General features: G+C 39.9%; 2 protein-coding genes across 2 annotated transcripts; both read right to left on the bottom strand.

Annotated features, from left to right (window-relative positions):
- Positions 1-2,340: 2,340 nt before the first annotated feature.
- LOC114546189 (L-amino-acid oxidase) lies at positions 2,341-12,904 on the bottom strand. The gene is made up of 8 exons (XM_028564876.1): positions 12,839-12,904; positions 10,796-10,868; positions 9,169-9,359; positions 7,470-7,582; positions 6,274-6,475; positions 4,587-4,655; positions 4,130-4,266; positions 2,341-3,407 (listed from the first exon to the last, which is right to left on the bottom strand). Exons 1-8 carry the CDS (start codon positions 12,902-12,904, stop codon positions 2,615-2,617), a joined length of 1,644 nt encoding a protein of 547 aa, XP_028420677.1. The 3' UTR covers positions 2,341-2,614.
- A 2,550-nt stretch (positions 12,905-15,454) lies between these two features.
- Positions 15,455-23,662, bottom strand: LOC114545909 (L-amino-acid oxidase-like). The gene is made up of 5 exons (XM_028564498.1): positions 23,624-23,662; positions 19,079-19,280; positions 17,302-17,370; positions 16,844-16,980; positions 15,455-16,569 (listed from the first exon to the last, which is right to left on the bottom strand). Exons 2-5 carry the CDS (start codon positions 19,226-19,228, stop codon positions 15,777-15,779), a joined length of 1,149 nt encoding a protein of 382 aa, XP_028420299.1. The 5' UTR covers positions 19,229-19,280; positions 23,624-23,662; the 3' UTR covers positions 15,455-15,776.
- Positions 23,663-26,055: the final 2,393 nt, after the last annotated feature.

Below are 26,055 nucleotides of genomic sequence, written 5' to 3' on the forward strand. Positions count from 1 at the left end.
TTTGTCAATGCTGTTCATTGTCGTGGACTATTGCTATATAGAGTCACCAAAATAAAGTATTTCTACATGGGAGCCATTTGTTGTTGTTTTTGTTTTTAAACATTATCTGGGTTGCCAATGTTTGTATCTTGACTGAATGCCTTCTGAAAATGATTGATGAAGATCCTGACATCAGCGGCACAAGTTATGGTAATTGTGTAAAAACTAAGGATGTTAACGATTAACTGTTTAACCCTTAACCAACAATAACAGTTTTGACTGATTAATACTCCGAAACTGTGTAATTTTTCATCTGATGATCATAAATTACCTGTAACAGCAAACAAGACCAACAGTGAAAAGAACACTATTTTTACATAGTTTTCATTAATGCCTTTACCCAGGTCAGATTTTTCCTGCAAAGTCACAAAATGATTTATGGCAGGCAGACCAACTCTACAGAGCACACATTCTGATGGGTCACACATTTCTTTTGTAACACCGGAAAAGCATTATCAGTCAGTTAAAATGTAGCACAAGTGTTTTTTTTTTAAATAGGCCGGTATTTAATTTTATTTTAGAAGTTATCTGTTGTAGTTATGGCTGACACTGGGGCAGGGCCATTCCAGAAAAAAAGGAAATTAAACCAAGAACAAATAAAAGCTAAAGGGTAAATTGACAGACAATGGGCAAAAACCTCAGAGTCGATTGGTTTGGATTTTCAACAGATGGAGACAGTTAGGGGTTGTAAATGATTCAAAACCGACCCCGAAATTGCCCTCATATGTCTAGTCTTTCATAAAATAACTGCATGATGTGCTTGTACAGCAGTAGCCTGCATTAATTTATGTGCCCCTTTCATTTAGCACCCAGTTTGTGTTTGTGTTGGTCTATTTTCTTTTCCCTTGTACTCCCTGTACTTGTCAGTCCTTCCAGAAAAAGGAGTTTTTTTGTGATTGTTTCGGGCAAAAATCCTTGATTATGTGGAACTTTTTCTTAAAAAATGCAATGGAATATGCAGGATATTAATGCAATTTTATGCGATGTAATTGCGGGAACTTGCAAAAAATGAGGGAACTTGTAAAAATTGCGGTTTGATGAAAAAGAGAAAAAAAAGTGATTTCCCCCAACACCCTGCTTTTTTTAAACTTAATTTCCAAAAATAGTTTACAGATATTCAGTCATTGCAATAAGTAAACAAATAAGATACAAAAATATATACAAATAATATAATATTAAAGTAAAAATAAAAGTAATAGTCTAAACAGAGGGAAATAAAAGATACAAAAGAGACAGACTTTCAAAAATCGTTAATAATATAGACAGCAGGAGCACTTAAACAAAGTTTGAGTAGACATCAGATATTAAGATAGGTTTCTTATTGGATACCAACTTAAGACTCAAACTACATGTCAAATTCAACCTCCAACACCAGCTTTTTGATGATGTTCACGTCGCGTAATTACGTCACTTTATAACATTCCCATGGCAACAGGGGAAAATGGCTGTGAAGTGAAGTAAACGCAAAATTTTTTCAACTTTCTGCTAAGATATGTGATTTTTTTGCAACGAAAATGCGGGGATTATGAAATCATGCAAGCACCGCATATTTTGCACGGAAATCGGCAATTTATGCGGCGAGAGTGTGGCATATTTGAAAAAATGCGGCCCCCGCATGAATATGCGGACTTTGGCTGATTATGCATTGAATTATGCGATCGCATAATCGTGTTTTTTTGGAGGGACTGACTTCTGTAAAGCGTCCTTGGGTTTCATGAAATGCGCTATATTAATCTAAATTATTATTATTATGTTGGTTGCTACAACAAACTCTTAATACTCATGCTCGTGACACAGGGACAGGAGGATTGCTTAGCTACAATACATCAGGGTTGAATTAACATGCATCACTTGAAATGTAACGCTGCATCTGTTATTTATTCTCTTATTGTAAATGAATGATTTTCTGAACTATATTTATGACCCGGTTGTACCGGTCGCATGGATGTCCATAAAAGTGGCTGCATAGGCATTGGTCCACGAAAATGCACAGAACAAGGCTGCATGACCAGTTCAAGTCTGCAGCTGTCCGCGGTCAAGGACTGTGGAAAGTACGTCCAAGCGCACTGGACGAGTGAACTGGGACTCTGTTGCCTGTTTGTCAAAAAACAGTTAATAATTGATCAAGAAAGGTCGGCTATCGGTAGAAAAAATTCTAAATTAGCATACCTAGTAAAAACTTCTGAAGGTCAGATTTGAAATTGACAAAGCTTTATTCAATCACACAGACAGAAATTACCACAACATAGACATCAAGGTTTAACAAACATTAGTTGTGCATATACTTTTGATAATTAAGGCAGTTATGGCAAAAACTGCTTTGTAAATGAGTATATCTCATAACACTTTTGCCTAGCAACATCAAGCCATCGTTCAATGCCAAAAATCCACCAGTTTGATACAGATAAGAGCTGCATAGTGGAAGGGCAATCATGGTGAGCCTTACTCCTAAGGCAGATGATGAAATCACCCAGCACAAGTGCTACACTTTTGTTTGATTGAATCTGAACAACAATAACATTTCACACAGACGTTTCATTAATACAATATTACTGATTGCCCAAGAAAGTAGACCCTAGGGCTCATCGGGATATTGAGTTGTAGCTGACTCTTTGTTAATGTTGGTAGCAGCCCTGATCGCAGATTTCATTGCTGTCTCGATCCAAGCGTGAGGGACGGCTGTGTGTTCACCAGCAAAGTGCACCCTGCCTTCACTTCTGAAGAGCTCTTTAGAGTACTCTAAATGTTGGTAGGGTGTGAAGAGAGCAAAGGCACCCAAGCTGTGAGGATCCGCACTCCACTTCTTCACCAGCACCCCTGTGCAGAGAGACTTGACATACTCGCCGTGGATCTTTGCCAAATCTCTCAGAGCCAGCTCTTTCAGGTCTTCATCGCTCGCGCCTAAGAAGAGGAGGGAATCGTCAGACCAGGTGTAGGAGGCCAGGAGGACGCCAATGGTCTTATTGGTTGGGAAACCGTGGCTGGGGTAGTAAATGAAACGAGATGGCCCATCGGTGATGCTCTTTCCTCCTCGGATGCCATCCTCCTCCCAGAACCTTTTGCTGAAGGTTAAGATGATTTTAGTGGAGCTTTCATAGTGGGCAGTCCTCATTGCCTCCATCTTTTTGATGGAAAGAGGTGGATCAAAGTCCATGAAAAGGGCTGCTTTGGTTGTGGTTGTTACCAGTACAACATCAGCGGTAAGGTTAGTAACATTAGACTGTTGGCCTGGCTGGTACCATACTATTACACCTTTATCTTTATCTGATCTGATGCGTTTGACCTTGGAGTTGAGGAGAATAGGGCCCTCGAGGACATTAAGAAAAGCTTCGGGGAGAAGGTCCGACCCACCAGTCACTTCTGTGTAACTTAAAAACAAAATGACAAATACATTCCGTTGAATACATTATCGTAGAGTCAGGTGCAAATTTGCGATGTATTCATGTGCTGTGGTTTAGCAAAAACATTTATAGATAAATATATAAATGATTCTGAACTATTTTCTGAACTAATCATTCATGTCTATTGGGATTAGGTTCAGGCCAATAGCGTCAGACTCAGGGTTGGGTTTTAACTCGATAGCCAACGTCTATCATACCACAAATCAAAGAAAATCTAAAGTTATTTCCATCAACCAAAGTATGTTTTGATAAATCCTCTGTACAGTATACCTGCCCGGGTTTAACAAAGGTAGGGAGTTACCGGTTAGGAAGTGAAGCAGGTAGCATTAAAAGAGCTTGCTATTTCCCCTCAGCCAATTTTGTACATACACCTTGGTATAGTCATAAACATTAAGACAAAGTCAGACTACTATGACTTTAAGAATATATCAAGAATAAAAAGATTTGTATCTCAGCATGATTTGGAAAAACATGTCCATGAATTCATTTTGAGCTAGTCTTACAAAGCCAGAATGCTGTGCCAGCGGTGGAGAAAAGTTTGTGTGAACCCATAATAATTACACCATAAAAGACTAGTTTTGATATCAAAATATTACTGTTGGTTAATAAAGCATTGAATGGTTCAGGGACAAAATACATTTTGGAAAAAAGCTATTTCCATTTTGAGTAGTTGAAGGAGTGGGTCTTACTTAGTTTTGTCATTGATGTTACTCTGTTCATAGACCATCTCAGTCAGTGCTGTGTACATTAGGCTCTGTTGGTTAAGCAGGTCTCCAATCATCCTTATTGCTTCTGAACTCAGATTTCCTTCTTGTACCAGATAGTCCTATTAAACATACAAAAGTCCCATGTTGTGCAGTCATAGTGGCTCAGAAAGAAGGCTTAACAAGTTAAAACAAAATCTTTTGATGGAATGTTTTCCATTAGTCAAGTTTTTAAACATCAAGAATTATAAATGTACAAACACTTGTGGATGTGGTGTGAAGTTTCAGCTAACACTTGTTTGTTTTAAAATGGCAAACCATTGGAAATGGCACACCCCCTTTATGCTATATGTCATGCACTAAAATATCAGCAGTGATTCCCAATTTACTCAACAACACAGTTTTCTCGATTTACAACATTTCATGACATCACGTGTTTTACCTTCACAGAATAACGGTCATATTTTTTCAGCGCAGACAAGCAGCCATTAGCACTCACTTCATCTTTCACCTAAGAAAAAGAAAATGAAGAAGCCTCTTGCATTGACGAAGTCAATTGAATCATCTATTGAGCTAATGGTGTAACCACTATTGTGGTAACAGACAAGATTTGATATGTGACATTGGTATTCTAACCATGATGGTTTTCACAGGACAGCGGCGCTACAAACATATGATGATCACTTCCACTGCTAATCAATAATGAAACTATTGATTACAAAAGGAGCAGGGTCTGGGGCCACAAACAAAACAATTGAGTCAAGTAAAGCCAACAAAAAGCATTGCCAGTCTTTTAAATCTTCTTGAGATTAATGTTGCACTATAGAAATGGAGAGGGATGATGCAATAATGATCCATCAGCTGCAAACAATAGGATAGAGATGCTAATGGTCATCGGACTTGACAGTTATAGTATGCCTAAATTACCTGGCAGTGCACGTTTTAAGCAATAAGATGTGAGGCATCAACAGAAAGAATTAGAAAACTATGGGATCCTGACTTTCAGTTATGCAGTTATGCAGTTATGCAGCAAGCATTTTGCTAATTTGGCCAAACAAACTGTAGAGGTTGAAGCTAACTAAGCTATGTTATCCATGGGTTTGATCTTTATAAGGTTAAATTATCTTAATTTGATCAAATAGATGTACATATGATGTACGGCCGGGGTCGGGCCGTTTTTTTTTTTTTTTTTTACAGATCGGACTCGGGCTTATTTTAGCTTCTCTCCTCATTGTGCCCATCTTAAGGCCGTTTTACAGTTGTGCGGAGGCTCCACGCAGAGCTCTCGCCGTAACCTATGTAAGTGGCCTGATGTTTATACTTGTGCGCTCGTGTGTGCGTCGAGCTGCATGTGTGTGTGTGTGGTAGAGTGAGAAGTGAGAGAGTGCCGGCGATCGGAGCGAGTAGTGACTCTAGAGTCATAGTGACAGAAACAAAGTGTCTCCCCTGTGTTTTCTGACCACGGTGGGGAATCTGTAGCAGGAAAAGTTGGCCTTTGATTTCATGTTGTTTATGGAGAAGGTGTGACGTGTGTGTGTTTGCGTGTGTAGCAGAGACAGAGCGCATCAGAGAACGCGCGTCAGAGAGAGAGAGAGAGCGCGTCAAAGAGCGCGCGTCAGAGAGAGCGCGTCAAAGAGCGCGCGTCAGAGAGAGCTTAAAGTGATTGATGTTGGTCTCGGGTCGGGCCGGGTTCGGGCTGAAAAAATTGCAGGCGTTGTCGGGCTGGGGTCGGGTAGGGCTTGAACACCACGGGCCAGGGCCGGGTTAGGGCTGGAGTTTTTGGCCCGTGCAGGGCTCTAATGCAGGGTTCAACGTTAACGTTTTGTCCACCAACTTAATGGTTAATGAATGTTACTTTTTTTTTGGTTAAGCCACTTAAGTAGTTTACCAGCATTTGGCTAGTAGATGGTGCTAATTTTGAACCCTGCTGGTATCCATGTGTTAAAGGGGACTGCAAGGACGGTTGGTGTCCGTCCAATTGTGGTGGGCTGGTCTAGGTCTCAAAAGACCAGGGCTAATTTTTTACCCCAGCCCAGCCCTGCTGGTTAGTGATGCAAGTAACTTCACAAGGATGTGTGAATTTGTGCAGATTTCTTTCAATCTCTCCTTTCTGTCTTCTGGTAACATACCTTCTGCAAAGCTTTTTGTAGCAGCTCATCGGCTGACATCCCTTTCTCACTTTGCCACACGTTGTACATCAGAACATCAGGGTTATCTTGCACTGTGCTTGTATTCTTCAACAACCCATTAACCAAGTAAAAGGTGTTGGGGTCATCCATTGTGAATTTATTCAGTGTGACATTCAGTGTTTTTACAAACCAGTGGACAATACTGTTGAAAGAGAAGTTGATAGTGGCAGTTAACTTTACCATGTAAGCCAAGACAGTAAACAAAGAATGATTCCTCTGACAATCAAGACAAGCATGACATTTACTGGTGGCATATGTAACATTAATGAATAATTTTTTAAATTTTATTTAAGAAATGAATAAGACAATGGCCACCTTCACTGGCCTGAAAACAAAATGTATCTGCTGTATTAGGAATATATTTGGGAATAAAGGGAGAGGTTTTTAGAGTTCATGAGCTGACCTTGTTGTCTCTGCTTCTCTGGGTTATGAGAGGCCATCTGGTTTTTAAAGTCATAAGACATTATAAAGGGAGTATGGGATATTGGCACCCAGGGGAATGATTGGGAACCGAGAAAGGTCTCCTCTGACCAGAGGAGGCAAAGACGACAATGGTGCAGTGTAGCACAGAGTATGGAAATGACCTTGGGTCTCACGCAAATTCCTAAGTCTGCAGAAAGATTACGAACACACAGGTATTCAAATGCCAACAATAACAGCTTGTCTCTTATGACATGAGAATGGGAGAAGCCGAGGTAACGTTTTCATACATTGTGCTACATAGTGTTAGCCGGCTGGAGCCGAGACTATCTGGACTGTATCCAAACTGATAACAGCTCCACCGGAGGATGGGACAGCAATGAATAAAAAGACAGGAGTTAAACTTAGCAGCATCAAATGCTGGACGGGACTATGTCTGTTTGCTAGGAGAGAGGAATAGACTTGAAGGTATTTTGATCCTTGTGCACAAGTTTTGTATTTGCAATATCATTCTTCACTAAAGCTTTGATATAACTCATCTAAAGCGAATCTTGTGTCTTGATTTGATTCTGGTCTACCATTTAAACGAACACTTACATTGTGTAGTGACAATAGAATTGGAGTCAGGATTAAGTCTGGTCTTTTTAGGGCCAGACCGGTCATCGGTCACATTTGTAAACCTACCTATGTATATATAATGTAAGACTTAAACTTACTGGTGAGTACTTGGGATCCTCATGGCTCCCAGTTCAGCATACCAGCCCTCTTCTTTATTCCTGTAGGTCTCCACACGTCCTCCAACACGACCACTAGCCTCTAATATGGTTACCTTGTCACAACAGATAGATACGAGTAAGGCCAGTAATGTAACGTTGTAAAGGTAGTATTACTACAACTACTAATTACTACAACTGCAAATACTACTACATCCAAGATTGTATACCTATCAATGCTGCTGATTCTGCTTCTACTGCAAAACTGTGACTACAGCTTTTATTATGACAAATACTACTACTACATATGCTGCTACTTAGGGCTGGGATAAAATAGTCAATTCTTCATTTTGTTTAGAGTGATCTGATATTGATCAATACAATCCAGAAATCAATCTTTTAATATATGCCTTTTTAACCATGGATTTATAACCCCCACAAACCTTTTTGGGGTCTATCGTTTTTAGGGGGTGGCATTGTCGGCCTTCACTTTAACAGGACAGCTGAAGACAGGAAAGGGAAGAGAGATGGGGGAACGACATGCATGAAAAAGTCAAACTAGGGCCTGCTGCATCGAGGAGTAAACATCTATATATGTGCGCCCTCTCTACCAACTGAGCCCAATGGGGTTAATCATTAATGTACATATTAACCTGGTGCATTATAACAAATATTTGAGGGTGGTACGGTGGCCGACGGGCAAAAGCCCTGCAACTTAAGAAAACACATGCAAATAGACAAACACAAGCAAATAAAGAAAACATCTCCATTATTTTGACAATGCATGCGAAGCATTCCGCAAATGTGCTGCAAATACACACAACACAACCAAATACATAAACGCGCTGCAAATATAGAAACGATGAAAAAAGAAAAGCACACAAACCCCCAAAAAAAAAGAAACGATGCAAAAAGAAAAGCACACAAACCCTGAATACAAATGCAACAAAAAACGTTGCATCCAGTTTACACAACGGAAGTTCTTCATTCCTCTAGGGGGAGCGCTAAGTGGAACAGCTTAATAATAAACTAGAGACACACCCACCAAACGAGAGAAAACATATCTCAAACATAGACTTAATATTTACAGTCTATTATCTCAAAGCAGTTGCACACCGTTTCACAACCGAGCACACCGTTCTGAGATTGAACGTGCCCCGTCTCTCTCTCTCTCTCTCTCTCTCTCTCTCTCTCTCTCTCTCTCTCAGTGGGGTCGAAGATCAAGCTGTTCCATTTAGCGCTCCCCCTAGAGGCCTGGAGAACTTCCGTTGTGTAATCTGGATGCAGTGTTTTTTTATTGCATTTGCTTTTGGGTTTTGTGTTCTTTTTTTGTGCTTTTTTTTGCATTGTTTCTTTTTTCGGGCTTTGTGTGCATTTTTGCATCGTTTCTATATTAGCAGTGTGTTTATGTATTTGGTTGTATTGTGTGTATTTGCAGCGCGTTTGCTGAATGCTGTGCATTTGTTATCAAATTAATGAAGATGTTTTCTTAATTTGCTTGTGTTTTGTCTGTTTGCATGTGTTTTCTTAAGTCAGCCACCGTGGGGTTGCTTCTTGCTTTAACAATTGCTAGGGCTCCCTAGCAGGTCAATCGGCTTACAACCAGTTCCAAAGACTCTGAAAGAGTACAGAAGATTTTCTTTCTTTTCTTGTGCTTTGGTTTTTATTATAACATTAAAGCATAGTAGCCTGTTGCATGTACCTTGTGTCCTGCGTCTTGCAGTAACTTGGCAGCCGTCAGTCCAGCCATGCCAGCTCCGACAATAACAACATGATGGGTTGTATTTATTTTTGGGAGACCAGTTTTAATAGTCTGCAGCAGCTTATCATAGTCGTTGTCCTGCAGACATTCAGCCAGACTGTTCCTCAGGCTGGGATACAGTTTGACATCTTCTGGAAAAATACCAAGAGAGGGAAAGACACCACTTACTCCAACAGGAGTTTCAGGTTGACTAAATAACTCTACTGTTTTGATAGTTTGCTTGCTCTTTTGCTCTATTCATATTTAAAATTGTTTGTATTCTGATATTGTTTTGTTGCCTACCAGGACAAAGAAATAAGTGTTATATTTTTGCCCATTTTGAGTTACAGTGCCTTTTTGGACCGTGTGCCTGTTTGGAAAAGGCCAATTGCTTGGTTCTCATTATTGTTCGCACAACTCGTCCAATAACGATTTTTCACTAAAAATCAGTACTGAAACTACTAAATAAAAAGAGAGGCATGTATCTCTAAAGCATACAATCCACATTACATCCATTACTTTCCCATTTGGGGCAACCTTGTTAAGCATTATCACTACAACACCTTACAATGTGAGTACAATTAATTATTGTTATTACACCAAAGTTGATTTATTTGCAGTATTCAACTTTCCAAATAACATTAAAGGTTTGGCACATAGTAGTGACATAAAATAATTATATTACAAGCCAAATAATTGTGTAGGTTTGAAAAAGTCTTAAGGCCTTTTTAAATATTTTTGCATTTCAATGCTTGCTTTATAACTGTCAGGTTTACATGGACTTTTCTGTTGGTTTTCATGGACTTTCAAGGTTTTCATGGACTTTCAGTTTGTTTCCCATTCACATTCCCCAGCACTCACTCCTCTCAGCCGTTCACTACTGATTACACGCACCTGCACTGCATTACGCCAGATCATCAGTTCACCACCTGCATCTCATCAGTGACCACCTTCATAAGCAGCACAGACAGACTCACTCTTTGTCGAGTCTTGTGTTTGTTCACGACACTCTGACTTGCTCTCATATTTCTAGTTTAGTCCCAGTACTTACGTACCTGTTGTTGGCATCCTATGTTCTGCTACTGCTCTGAAGCATTACTTCGTCTCCTGCCGGTATCCAGCCTGTTCACACTACTCTCTGTCGGATCATTGTAAATAAAGCTCACTGCACTTACTCCAGTCTGACTCCTGCTCCTTCCGTGCGTGACAATAACATTGAGATAACTCTGATAACACTGGTAAGATAAACAGGTCAATAACATTTACCCAAAGTGCTGACACAAATCAACTCAAATACACATTGAAACACTGTTTGAAGTAGAATGATTTAGTTACAGATCAATAGTATAAAGGTCTGAAAGCAACTTTAATTTTTGGCCTCAAATATTTACTTGCAGCTGCTGCGTGAACTTACAACTTTAGGTCTTATTTCATATTTTCATTTGTTTATGCCGGTTTTTCTCTTCATACTGGTCTGCTCGGTGCGTCCTGTACATATGCTAAAGAGGCCTTGTACATCGTTATCTGACATTAAGGGCCACTGACCAATATTTGATGAGTTGGTAGTGAGAATAAGTTGAGGAAGTACCTGGGACCTTGGACATGTTTGCTGGGGATGAGCTGGAGCCTTCCTCCACTGTGATCAATTGGACCGTCTGCACCTGAGAGAGAAAAATAATTACTTAAACTTGAGTGTGCATGGTAGACAGTATATGTAATTCCTCTACTTCCTGCTTCTTACAGTGCAGACGCTTTGTTACTTGCTCCTGCCTCTTCTTGCATATTTCTGCTGATAATCTTGCTTTTCCTCTGAGAGAAACTATGAGCAGCGGCTCTTGAATACTTATAAATCACTGGACTATACATTTTTTTTGTAGACATAGTAGACTATTGCCATATTTCAAAAGTTTTTCTGCGAGAGCGTTGTCTACCAATAGCTCAAGCCTGTCCTAAAGTGACTGTAGCTAAAGGTAATGAGCAGCAAGATGCCTCCCTTCTCCATGGAGGACTACTACAAACTTCTTCAGAAGATTGCAGTTCTGGAAACCAAAATTTACCGGTTAGAAGTAAACATGGAAGTTTAGAATAATAATCTGAGCCTGTCAGTGGCAAAAACAGAACTTTTAGTGGACTGAATCTGATGGTGAACGTTTGTCCTATAGGTTCACGCTCAATTCTGGACCAATTACCCTTTAAATTTAAATTGAGTGAACAACCTGAGGCCATTAATACGAAGCAAGGTCAACATACCCAGGATATCTTTTAGTTGTCTGGCTTCACTAACCCTAACATTGGCCGTTTCCTTTCCAGCCACGAGCATGTTTAATGTAAAATAGGCGGAGTTGTTAAAGTTTGGAGCAACATCATCAGAACCAAAAATTAAATACTTCATATGATATAAAATAATCCTATGCCATCATTAAATCAATGTGATGAGTTGAAGGCACAACAATTTCATTTGCTATGAATATTAGGTTTGAAAACACAACATTTGCAGATTATATTCACTATACAATTTCCCTTAGGATAAATAAAGTTTTATCTTATTGACAAATACAGCCAAATAAGCTGGAAATGATGAAAAAAAAGTAACACAAAGTATGTCATAATATAAACTTCTCAAATATCAAAATGATAGAATGACAAAAAATAGCTGATAAAAAGACATTTCAAAATGCAGTTTCTGGTCTACGCAGAGTTTTAGTTTGTAAAATGAATTAGTGTATTACTAATATTGTGGCTCGATGTGAAGCTCACCAGAGTTGAAGCCACACACATCAAACCCAGACAGACAATCACGCCGAGTCGCTTCATCTTTGTTTCTGTCGTCCTCGCTCTCTGTGAAGACTCGCCAAATGCTTCTCTAATAACTCCTTCAGCTCATTTAAAGCTGGAACATGTGACTCATCAGGAAACATCTGATCAAGGTCAGATCAGAGTTGAGTAACTTCTGCTGTCAACACAGACGGATGTGGAGGCTGTTTGTTGTCCTGTGTTCGGCCCACTCAGCTCAGTTCCTAGCAGGTCTTACTGCCATTTTAACCAGAATGTTATCTCAAAGCAAACAGTGACAAACAGCAGCAACAGTAACAGTTATAGCCAGTAATGATTCAATAAGGGAGACCTGTAAAAATGCACACAAGAGAAAAAGATAAATATTAAAAAATATGCATCATTAATATATATTAGGTTTCTGAAATTGAGGCACCTACACATCAAACTATAACGTTTTTTGTTATCAGCAGTGAGACACAATTATATCAAAAATATAAATAGGGGACATTTAAAGACCTGCCTTATGTCTTCTTGGTAATAGTGTAGAAAACTACTACATTATTACAAAGAAGACATATCACTTACCTGCTATTCTACAGACTTTGACTCCACCCCTGTGTCATTTCTTACATTATGACATTCATTTTACATGAATTCATGGTTCGATTTTCTTTATTGGTCATGTGCAATCATCATTCATGTGTCATTGGCAATGGAAATCTTAAGCCTCAGGCTACTCCAACAATGTTCATTAAATAACAAAAATGTTGGTAAGGTGTGAAGACAGTAAAGGCACCAAAGCTGTGGGGATCCGCACCCCACCTTTTCACCACCACCCCTGTGCAGAGAGATTGACCCTCTCACCGTTGATCTTTGCCAAATCTCTCAGAGCCAGCTCTTTCAGGTCTTCATCACTTTGCATCTAAGAAGAGGAGGGAGTCGTCAGACCAGGTGTAGGAGGCCAGTAGGACACCAATGGTCTTATTGGTTGGGAAACTATAATTACAAATTGTGAATATTTATGAACACATTTAACAGTTTGATCCTCGTAACATCTACTGAGCTTTTTAATTATTTTTTAAATCAAATAAGTTTCCTATAAAGTGTCAACTGCTATTTCTCTCTGGATTTACCATTTGTCAATGCTGTTCATTGTCGTGGACTATTGCTATATACAATCACCAAAATAGGAGTTTTTCCTCGCCACTGTCGCACTGAATGCTTGCTCTTGGGGGAATTACTGGAATTGTTGGGTCTTTGTAAATCTAAAAAAAGACCTACTCTATCTGCAAAGTATCTTGAGATAACTCTTGTTATGAATTGATACTATGAATAAAATTGAATTGAAATGCAACGATGCATCTGTTACTTATTCTCTTATTGTAAATGAATGATTTTCTGAACTATATGATATCCCAGTTGTACCAGTCGCATGGACGTTCCAAGAAACTGGTAACATAGTCTGTGGTCCACGAAAATGCACAGAACATGGCTGCATGACCAGTTTAAGTCTGCAGCTATCCACGGACAATGGCCTTCATTTATGAAACGTGTGTACGACCTAAAACAGGCGTAGGACGGGCGTACGCCGATTCCTACGCAAAGCTCGGCATTTATCAATTTGAACGTGAGCGTAGGCTGCGAAAAAATCTCACGTCTGGTCTGAACTTGTGTACGCAGGTTTCCGAGTCAGTGTGGACTTGCGGTGCAGCATATAATCAGTTGAACAGGAGAAGTCAACAGTTGATCACTTATCAGCAATAGCAGATCTGTCTCTTTTAGAAGACGTGCACGTGCCACGGTGGAGCGCTCCATCGCATTGTTTAAGGGCAGATGGCTCGCATCAACGGGGGGACCCTATACACGGCAGAACAATTCTGCAACATTGTTTTAGCCTGTGGTGTTCTGCACAACATCTCGCAGGAAAACTGGGTGCCATAAATGTAGTGATGGAGCCAGATGACCCGATGCCCAGAGAGCAGTGTCCAGCAGCACAGCCCCAACTGGGGGCTATACGAAGGAGACAGGATATTATTATTCCTCGCTTTTAAAAGGTAGCGTGTTATGTTTGGCAATGATATTCAATACAGGAAACATGACGATGTACAACATTTGTATTAATTATTTAGGTTTTCATTTCTCTGTCGTGAACGATTTATTTCTGCCATTGACAGTTATTTTGGCTTGTTTTTCCAGCATGGGGGGGCGGAGGACACGCACTCTCCCTCAGCTGTTGCCTCGTTCTGACTCATGAAAAAAAAACACGAGTAAAATAAAAGACACTGCATAAACTCCGGACCGCTACCGTGTTTATTTAAATATAGGTACACCATGTAGGTGTCACGCACGGAAGGAGCAGGAGCTAGACTGGAGTAAGTGCAGTGAGCTTTATTTACAATGATCCAACAGAGAGTAGTGTGAACAGGCTGGATACCGGCAGGAGACGAGGTAATGCTCAGAGCAGCAGCAGATAACAGGATGCCAACAACAGGTAAGTAAGTACTGGGACTAAACTAGAAATACAAGAGCAAGTCAGAGTGTTGTGAACAAAGAGACTAGACCAAGAGTGAGTGTGCCTGTGCTGCTTATGAAGGTGGTCACTGATGAGATGCAGGTGGTGAACTGATGAGGCGTAATGCAGTGCATGTGCGTGTAAGGAGTGAGTGCTGGGGAATGTCAATGGGAAACACAAAATGAAAGTCCACGAAAACCTTGAAAGTCCATGAAAACCAACTGAAAAGTCCATGTAAACCTGACAGTAGGCCTAAGAGATTGCAATAGAAGCCTGTATATTACTATTAGGACTATAGAAAATGTGTCAAGTATGTATAAATTAAATATAGGCTAAACTTCAGCTGGAGTCCGATTTACTACGGCAACACTGTTGACCGCATCAGTGATCTCTTTTCATCCCGCATTCTTTCTACAGCCTTTAATAGCCAAATAGTATACACGTTGGTGCAAATGAATCGGAGATATCGGGGTTTCAGTCTCCACCTCTGAAAAGTGCCGCTTCTCAGCCGGATTACGTCTCGCCACGTCGTAAATTGCAGGGGCAAGGCCTCAAAACCGAGAATATATTGGGGTGTGATATTTAAATTACGATCGTTTCCAGCCGCTGCATTTATCAATGTACGACCATTCTTACGCTGTGATTGGTGCGATACGAATGTTTCATGAATCACACGTGAAGCCGGTCGTAAGAGGATTTCTGCGCTCATATCTGCGCTGGTTTCTACGTTAGGTTGATAAATGAGGGCCAATGAGTGTGGAAAGTACGTCCGAGCACCCTGGACGAGTGAACTGGGACTCTGTTGCCTGCTTGTCATTAAACAGTTAATAATTGGTCAACAAACGTTGGCTATCGGTACGTAGTAAAAACTTCTGAAGGTCAGATTTGAAGTTGACAAAGCTTTATTCAGTCACACAGACAGAAATTACCACAACATAGACATAAAGGTTTAAGAAACATTAGTGGTGCATATACTTTTGACAATTAAGGCAGTTATGGCAAAAGCTGCTTTGTAAATGAGTATATCCGATAATACTTTTGCGTAGCAACATCAAGCCATCATTCAATGCCAAAAATCCACCAGTTTGATACAGATAAGAGCTGCATAGTGGAAGGACATTCACGGTGAGCCTTACTCCTAAGACAAGTAATGAAATCACCCAGCAAAAGGGATACAATTTTGTTGTACAAGTTTGATTTTACCTGTATACATCCTGAACACTGACATTTTACACAGATATTTAATTACTACAATATTACTGATTGCCTGAGAAAGTAGACCCTAGGGCTCATCGTGATATTGAGTTGTAGCTGACTCTTTGTTAATGTTGGTAGCAGCCCTGATCGCAGATTTCATTGATGTCTCGATCCAAGCGTGAGGGACTGCTGTGTGTTCACCAGCAAAGTGCACCCTGCCTTCACTTCTGAAGAGCTCTTTAGAGTACTCTAAATGTTGGTAGGGTGTGAAGAGAGCAAAGGCACCCAAGCTGTGAGGGTCCGTACTCCACTTCTTCACCAGTACCCCTGTGCAGAGAGACTTGATGTACTCGCCGTGGATCTTTGCCAAATCTCTCAGAGCCAGCTCTTTCAGGTCTTCATCGCTTGCGCCTAAGAAGAGGAGGGAATCGTCAGACCAGGTGTAGGAGGCCAGGAGGACGCCAATGTTATTATTGACTGGGAAACCGTGGCTGGGGTAGTAGATGAAACGAGATGGCCCATCAGTGATGCTCTTTCCTCCTAGGATGCCATCCTTCTCCCAGAACCTTCTGCTGAAGGTCAGGATGATTTTAGTGGAGCTGTCATAGTGGACTCCCCTCAGTGCCTCCATCTTTTGGATGGAGAGAGGTGGATCAAAGTCCATGAAAAGGGCTGCTTTGGCTGTCGTTGTTACCAGGACAACATCAGCGGGAAGGTTAATCATACGAGACTGTTGGCCTGGCTGGTACTTTACTATTACACCTTTATCCTTATCTGATCTGATGCGTTTGACCTTAGAGTTGAGGAGAATAGGGACCTCGAGGACATTAAGAAAAGCTTTGATGAGAAGGTCCGACCCACCAGTCACTTCTGTGTAACTTAAAAACAAAAAGACAAATAAATTTGTTGAATACATTATTGTAGAGACAAATGCAAATTTGCAATGTACTCAATTAAATTTTATTTATAGTATCAAATCATAACATAGGTTATCTCGAGACACTTTACAGATAGTGTTTTATTTCGGTGCAAGTGGCAGTTTTGATATCAAAATACTACTGTTGGTTTATAAAGCCCTGAATGGTTCAGGGCCAAAATACATTTTGGAAAAAAGCAATTCCCATTTTGAGTAGTTGACAGTGTGGGTCTTACTTAGTGTTGTCATTGACATTACTCTGGTCATAGACCATCTCAGTCAGCGCTGTGTACATTAGGCTCTGTTGGTTATGCAGGTCTCCAATCATCCTTATTGCTTCTGAACTCAGATTTCCTTCTTCTTCCAGATAGTCCTATTAAACATACAAAAGTTCCATTTTGTGCAGTCATAGTGGCTCAGAAAGAAGGCTTAACAAGTTAAAACAAAATCTTTTCATGGAATGTTTTCCATTAGTCAAGTTTTTTAAACATCAAGAATTATAAATGTACGAACACTTGTGGATGTGGTAGGAAGTTTCAGCCACCACTTGTTTGTTTTAAAATGTCAAACCACTGTAAATGGCACACCCAATTTATGCTATATGTAATGCACTAAAATATCAGCAGTGATTCCCAATTTACTCAACAACACAGTTTTCTTGATTTACATCATTTCATGACATCACGTGTTTTACCTTCACAGAATAACGGTCATATTTTTTCAGCGCAGACAAGCAGCCATTAGCACTCACTTCATCTTTCACCTAAGAAAAAGAAAATGAAGAAGCCTCTTGCATTATTGAGCTAATGGTGTTACCACCATTGTGTTAACAGATAAGATTTGATATGTGACATGGGCATTCTAACCATGAAAGTGTAATTTAACGTAAAATGTAATGTAAAAAGATGGCACCTGGCACCTAAAGCAAACTAGTGGAAGCTCTTGGAAGTTGGGGCCCACACAGAGCCCTGACCAGTTTGGTGCCCTAGGCAAGATTTAGTCGGTGCCCCTTGCATACGTTGTTTTCACAGGACAGCGGCACTAAAAACCTATTATGATCACTTCCACTGCTAATCAATAATGAAACTATTAATTACAAAAGGAGCTGGATCTGGGACCACAAACAAAACAATGGAGTCAAATAAACAGATAACAAATAGCAATGGAAATCTTTTAAATCTTCTTTTGAGATTAATGTAGCACTACATAGAAATGGAGAGGGATGATGCATTAATGGCCCATAAGCGAATACTGACGCTCTTGGATATCGGACTTGGCAGTTGTGCCTAAATTGCCTGGCAGTGAACGTGTTTAGCAATAAGATATGAGGCATCAGCAGAAAAAATTTGAAAACTATGGGATCCTGACTCTCAGTTATGCATTTATGCAGTTATGCAGCAAGCATTTTGCTAATTTGGCCAAACAAACTGTAGAGGTTAAAGTTAACTAAGCTATGTTATCCATGGGTTTGATCTTTATAAGGTTACCTGTTAATTTGAACAAATAGTTGTAAATATCAACGTATTTCACTTGTGACCAGATGAGCAAGGTAAGGAGAAGGGACACTAATATAGACTGACAGTATCCATTTTGCCAATATAACCTTTCCTCTCTGGTAGACACAGGGTGGTAAAATAATCGTTTGAGCTAGCTAAAGGCATTTTGTTAACGTTCAGCCTTGATTGCATTGATTTGTGCAATCAATTACAAACCAATGGTGTCAGTAATGACTTTGAAAGAACTGAGTCTTGGAAGGTCTAACATGAAGGAAGCGATACTATGAGCTATGTTGCATCATGTTTTATATAACTATTCTATGTCAATGATAAACTGCTCTGAAAAATATACAAATACATTTGTTTGAATCAATGTTATTTTATTGTCTGGTTAGCAAGCATGGATTGGCCATTGGGAGTACCGGGAGATTTCCCAGTGGGCCGGTCTATTTGCGTGGGCTAAATGGACTTTTTTATTTTTTTGAATGCCGCATAGAGAGAAGAGAGGTCACATGATTGGCCCACTTGTGTGTCTTTCATGTGAACACTGGCCATTCACATCCTTGGTCTTTGACTGACCAGCTCACAGAAAGGAGAGAGATCACATGATCAGCCCACTGGTTTTTCTTTCTGAACACTGGCCAATCACATCCAACCATAGAGAGTGCACATTTAGGTCTTGCCCACACCGGCTGGTGACTCAAGCAAATCTACCAGCCACTTACATATTTTACCAGTATTTGGCTAGTAGATGGTGCTAATTTTGAACCCTCCTGGTATGTACAGTTTTGAAGGGGACTGCAAGGACGGTGGGTGTATGTCTGATTGTGGTGGCTGGTGTACTTCTCAAAAGTCCAGGGCTGATTTTTTACCCCAGTCCAGCCCTGCTGGTTAGTGACGCAAGCAACTTCACAAGGATGTGTGAATTTGTGCAAATTTCTTTCAATCTGTCCCTCCTGTCTTCTGGTAACATACCTTCTGCAAAGCTTTTAGTAGCAACTCATCGGCTGACATCCCTTTCTCACTTTGCCACACGTTGTACTTCAGAACATCAGGGTTATTTTGCACTGTGCTTGTCTTCGTCAACACCCCATTAACCAAGTAAAAGGTGTTGGGGTCATCCATTTTGAATTTATTCAGTGTGACGTTCAGTGTTTTAATAAACCAGTGGACGATTCTGTTGAAAGAGAAGTTGATAGTGGCAGTTAACTTTACCATATAAGCCAAGACAAGTAAACAAAGAATGATCCCTCTGACATTCAAGACAAGTAAGACATTTACTGGTGGCACATGTAACATTCATAAATCTTTTTTTTTAATTTTATTTAAGAAATATATAAGACAGTCACACAATGGCAACCTTCACTGGCCTGAAAATGCAATGTATCTGCAGTCATGTCATATTTTGAGGCAAATCTGTAATATTATTTTATGGCACAAATGTTTTTATTTTATTCTACAGATAATAGACAACTTAAAGTCAATTTCACTGTACAAGTTGTAACATATTTACCTTTACAATAGCTTAAAGTTTTATGCGCAATTATTTTATATTAATGAACGTTCATTATATTTAAGCCATTGCCAAATGAGTCAAGGGTCAAGGTCAAGGAGTCTTTATTATCCCCGAGGGGCAATTCGTTTTGCAGCAAATAAAGTGCAACATAAACGACACATAAGCCATACAGACAACAGAAACTATCGATGGAGAACACAAGTAAATACATACTACACAAAAGTCCACATCTCACATTGAATTATTAACAAAACCTATAGCAGCAGGAACAAAAGAGTTCTTGTGTCTGTTTGTCCTGCATTTCGGCAGACAGAATCTGCGGCCAGACGGCAACAACATGAAGTAGCTGTTCAAGGGGTGGTTTATATCAGCCAGGACTGACTGGGCCTTCTTCAGGGTCCTTGTCTCGTATAGAGATTTTAAGTCAGTCAGAGAGTTCAGGGAAATTTTTCCACACGCTTTAGTAATGTATTGCAGCCTGTTTTTGTTTTTAAGAGTGAGGGACCCAAACCAGCTCACAAAGGCAAAGGAAAGAATAGTTTCAATAAAACAACAATAAAACATCCTCATAAAGGTCTTACCGACATTAAAATTGCAAAGTTTACGATAAAAAAAACATACGCTGGTGTGCTTTTTTACAGACAGCATAAACCTGAGGCTCGAAGCTGAGTTTGTCGTCTATTATAATACCAAGGTATTTGTATTGCTTCACCATTTCCATAGCTTGATCATTAATAAGGGTCGGAGAGAGGGTGGGGGGATTCTTCCTAAAGTCGATCAGCATTTCTTTAGTTTTTGCCGCGTTGATGTTCATAAAAGACGACTTGCAACACGCTGTAAAATCATTTAAAGTAGCGCCATACTCAGGGTCGTTGTGAGTCAGCAGTGACACTATTACCGAGTCGTCAGCAAACTTAATGATGTGACGCCTGGCATGCTGGCTTTGGCATGCATTTGTATATAAAATAAATAAGATCGCGGAGAGGACGCAGCCCTGGGGGGAACCAGTGGAGGAAAAGAAAACATCGGATAAGATGCTATTCACTCTCACGCGTTGTGACCTGTCAGTTAAAAAGTCCATCAGCCAACAAATAAGACTATGATCGATATTAAAAGTATTCTTTAAGATCCCTGCCAAAATATGTGGTTGAATGCAATTAAAGGCTGAAGAAAAATCAATAAAAAGCAGCCGCACAAAGCTCTTTGCACCCTCAAGATGGGTATAGATCAAGTTAAAAAGAGAACATGCTGCATCTTCCAATCCCCGTTTTGGTCTGTAAGCGAACTGAAGCGGGTCTAATAGATCCTGTACAGAGTTCAATAGTTCATATTTCACGATCTTCTCTAACGTCTTCATAACGAGGGACGTGAGTGCCACAGGCCTAAAGTCATTAAAAGACTCTGGAGTCTTATGTTTAGGCACCGGAACAATAATTGAGTCTTTCCAAAGATTAGGAACGGTGTGGAGATGTAAGGACTTTTTGAAAATAAAAAATAAAAATGTCTGCCAGCTGTTCAGCACAGTTCTTCAGTATACGGCCTTCAATGCCGTCAGGGCCGGGACTTTTCCTTAAGACCTCTGAAGAGTGTCAGGACCTTATTTGTGTCAACCTGGACATTGCTCTGCCCAGGGGCAACGTTATGAAAGACTGACAACTCCTCACTAAAGTCATAAATATTAAAACGATTATAGAAAGTGTTCAGTTCATTTGAGATGGCAAGGTCTGACATGCCATTGAGGGAAATCAGACCTTTCTTAGACTGCATCCCCATCATGGCTTTCACACCCTCCCATGCAGGATGTAAGTTGCTTGTGCTCAACATTTTCTCAACTTTGTCCTTATAGTTAAGTTTTGCAAGCTTAAGTTCCTTTTTAGCTTGTTTTTGAAATACTCTATATTGAGTCATGTTACCTTAGTTGTAGCTAATATTTCGTTGATTAATTATGCTTTAAACAGATTTGGAGACCCAAGGTTTAGTATTTGGATATATGGAAATGAGTTTTCTAGGAATGACTAACTCCTCACAGAAGGTGATGTATGCAGAAACAGTCTCTGTAAGCTCATCAATGTCCTTACATTCATTTTTAAATAGATCCCAATCAGTACAGCAGTAGCATTCCTTTAGACACTGGATTGAGTCCTCTGACCAAACCGGAACCAACTTTCGTTCCGGCTTGTTTCTCTTCAGTACCGCTTTGTAGGACGGAACCAAATAAACAGAGTTGTGATCGGACATGCCAAGGGGAGCTCTGCTGTACGATTTATAAGCACCTTTGACGTATCCATAACAGAGGTCCAGCTTTTTGGTCCGGCGTGTTGCACAGGTGACATATTGATAAAAATTACACAGGGACTTCCCTGGTTTACAGTTATTAAAATCGCCCATGACGAAGTTTGGTGCTTCAGGTGAAATCCCCTGATCCCCTGCACGCACTTCACCATCGCCCGAGTCGCTAGGTCGGCATTAGCCTTCGGGTGAATATAAACAAGTGTTACAAATATTTGTGGGAATTCCCTGGGCAGATAAAAGGGGCGTAGAGAAACAGAAAAAGGTTCGATATCAGGAGTACACAGTTTTTCTCTGACAATCACCGTATTGCACCATTTCTTGTTTATATAAAGACATAAGCCTCCACCAAGTGATTTTCCCGTCACTGTGGAGTCTCTGTCAAGACGGACAGGTTCCCCAAAACAGTCCAACTCAAAATCAGAGAGTGGATCCTGATCTTTGAGCCACGTCTATGTCAAGGCGAGGAGACAGGCGGATCTGTATTCTGGAAGGAACTTTACTTTTGCCTGAAGTTGATACAAAGCTCAATAAGACTATCAGCTCCTCATAACTCTCTCTGTATTTCTCAATACAAAATGGTGTAGTCTGGCGATATTTGTGCGCAGCAGCTCGAGTGATGCGTTTTATGTCACCGCTGAAAAAGAAAACGGCAGCATTCAGCTTTGGAGAAAAAGAGGGCGGCTGAAATAGGTGAAGGTGTGGCTGAAAACCCAAAGAAGCGCCCACGAAATGTTTCATTCTGTTATTAAGAAAGACCTACACGTTTAGCAAGCACTAAACTCCACAAAAGAAAGTGGCCAACAGTGAAGACCAACACTGCTTACCATTGGTTTGGCTTTTCCTAGTTGGATAGCACGTAAAAAGCTGGTAGCTTCAAAACCACCCCTTTTACACAAGCATGGTAATCTGAGAGGGGAAAGGGCTGCATGCACATCTATATGTAAATTTCCTATCTAAAGAAATTAAAGACTTAAACTTACCAGAGGTGTCAAAAGTATTCACATTCATTACTCAAGTAGAAGTATAGATACTAGGGTTTGAAAAGACTTTTGTAGAAGTTGAAGTATCAACTCAAGCTTTTTACTTAAGTAAAAGTGTAAAAGTACTGGTTTCAAAACTACTTAAAGTATAAAAGTAAAAAGTAATGTAAGGCAGAGATCTTCAACAGGGGTCCTCAGAGTCATTGCAGGGGTGCCTCCAAATTATTGTACATTTTTGAGTCTTTAAAAAAAATAAAAATTAAATGCCTTAACATAATTCCAACATATTATTAGCAAATATAAATTCCCACTGATGATAAGCTTACTGGCCTATAGGTAAGGTAGTCACTAAGATATCAGCCCACAGATACAGTTAATCCTAGATTTACTGTGCCACATATGTAACATTAAAATATGATTTATAAAATCATGCCAACAATTAATATTTTAATAGCTTATGAAAAAACGTATGTTAGAAGGCTTTAGGTTACCCTAACAGTTATTGTAGGCCCAGTTTAATATGCAACTTAATTTCATACAATATGTAGGGGGTCCCTGCTACATCTCACTTTAAGTTAAGGGGTCCTTGGCTTAAAACACATTCAAGACCCCTGATGTAAGGGGGGGAAATGCCATTAAGGACAACAGCTTAACTCTAAAACGCAGGGACAAAATCATATGACTATAATAATGTTACAGTAATGATGAAAATGATTAAAATTAAAATCATACCTGCAAACTCAGAAGGGCTGAAAAAGGTGACACGTAGGCTACATCTCTTCTGTGTTTTTCAGACAACGGCAGCTACAGTCTGGTGTCAGACTCCTCTCCAGTGAAACATAGACACACTTTTACACCGTTTAGCTCTCAGCATTTTATCATGTTTACTCCATCTTCTAGCTAACGCTAGGCTAACCTGCTTCCAACTGTAGTGTTGACTAGCGTCCCGTGCGGCGATGTTCAGTTCCCTCTAACGTCCGTTTTCGGAGCATTGCGCAGGCACCTAAGGCACCGAAATCCGTGTTGTTATTCGGTCCGGTAGATAACAGTCGATAAGGCACCGGTGGCGTATTAGCACCGGGTCTGTACAGGTGTTATGGATTGCGTACAAACCAATAGGGTGTCGGAATAGCTATGTTTATACTTCTCATCCAACCACAATCAAATTCACTCTCTCCGGATGGAGCGATTTGGATAGGGGTTTTTTGTGTGTTTTTTTGAACGATGACTAACGAGCTGGAATGAAAACAAGCCGAACTGAAATATGAGTAACGAGGCTATTTTTAAAATATAGGGAGTAGAAAGTACAGATAATTGCGTGAAAATGTAAGGAGTAGAAGTAAAAAGTATGCTGTAAAATAATTACTCCAGTAAAGTATAGATACCCAAAATTTCTACTTAAGTAAGGTAACAAAGTATTTGTACTTTGTTACTTGACACCTCTGAAACTTACTGGTGAGCACTTGGGATCCTCATGGCTCCTAGTTCAACATACCAGCCATCTTCTTCATTCCTGTAGGTCTCCACTCGTCCTCCAGCACGACCACTAGACTCTAATATGGTTACCTTGTCAGAACAGATAGATACGAGTAAAGACAGTCATGTAAGGTTGTAAAGGTAGTACTACTACAACTATTAATTACTATAACTGCAAATGCTACTACATCCAAGATTGTATACCTATCAATGCTGCTGATTCTGCTTCTACTGTAAAACTGTGACTACAGTTTTTATTATGACAAATACTACTACATATGCTGCTACTTAGGGCTGGGATAAAATATTCAATTGTTCAATTAAAACCGATGTTTGTGTAGAGTGATCGGCTATTGATTAATAAAATCCAGAAATCAATCTTTTAACATATGCCTTTTTAACCATGGATTTATGTTAAAACGTTTTGGGGTCAATTGTTTAGATATTCTGGGGGGTGGCATTTTTGGCCTTCATTTTAACAGGACAGCTGAAGACGTGAACGGGGAGAGAGAGGAGGGGGTAACGACATGCATCAAAGAGTCAAACCCAGGCCCACTGCGTCGAGGAGTAAACCTTTATATATGGGTGCACGCTCGACCAACTGAGCCCCTTGGGATCAATCATTAATGTAAACATTACCCTGATATAAAAAAATATTTGAGGGTTACTTTTTGCTTGAACAATTGCTAGGGCTCCCTAGCAGGTCAATTGGCTTATCCCAGCTCCAAAGACTCTAAGAGAGTACAGAAGATTTTGTTTGCCTTGGTATTTATAATAACATTAAAGCATAGTAGCCTGTTGCATGTACCTTGTGTCCTGCATCTTGCAGTAACTTGGCAGCCGTCAGTCCAGCAATGCCGGCTCCGACAATAACAACACGATGGGTTGTATTTATTTTTGGAAGACCAGTTTTAATAGTCTGCAACAGCTTATCATAGTCGTTGTCCTGCAGACATTCAGCCAGACTGTTCCTCAGGCTGGGATACAGTTTGACATCTTCTGGAAAAATACCAAGAGAGGGAAACACACCACTTACTCTAACAGGAGTTTCAGGTTGACTAAATAATACTACTGTTTTGATAGTTTGCTTGCTCTTTTGCTAGATTTATATTTAAAATTGTTTGTATTCTGATATTGTTTTGTTGCATACACTGACAAAGAAATAACTTTTATATTTTTGCCCATTCTGAGTTACAGTGCCCTTTAGGAGCATGTGCCGATTGCTTGGTTCCCATTGTTGTTCCCATATTGTTTGCACAACCACTCTTCCAATAAGTTTTTTCACTAGAAATCAGTACTGAAACTACTAAATAAAAAGAGAAGCATTTATCTCGAAAGCGTACAATCCACATTACATCCATTACTTTCCCATTTGGAGCAACCTTGTTATGCATTATAACTACAACACCTTACAATGTGAGTAGAATTAATTATTGTTGATTTATTTACTGTATTCAACTTTCCAAATAATATAAAATAAAATAATTCTATTACAAGCCCAATAATTGTGTAGCTTTAAAAAGGTCGTAAGACTTTTAAAATATTTTTGTATTTCACTGTCTGCTTTGTGATAACATTGAGCAGCAGAACACTCTGGTAACATGGGTAAGATAAACAGGTCAATAACATTTACAGAAAGTGCTGACAAAAATCAACTCAAATACACATTGAAACACTGTTTGAAGTAG

The sequence above is a fragment of the Perca flavescens genome, chromosome 19 (assembly GCF_004354835.1).
Source record: "Perca flavescens isolate YP-PL-M2 chromosome 19, PFLA_1.0, whole genome shotgun sequence".
Taxonomy (NCBI): Eukaryota; Metazoa; Chordata; class Actinopteri; order Perciformes; family Percidae; genus Perca; species Perca flavescens.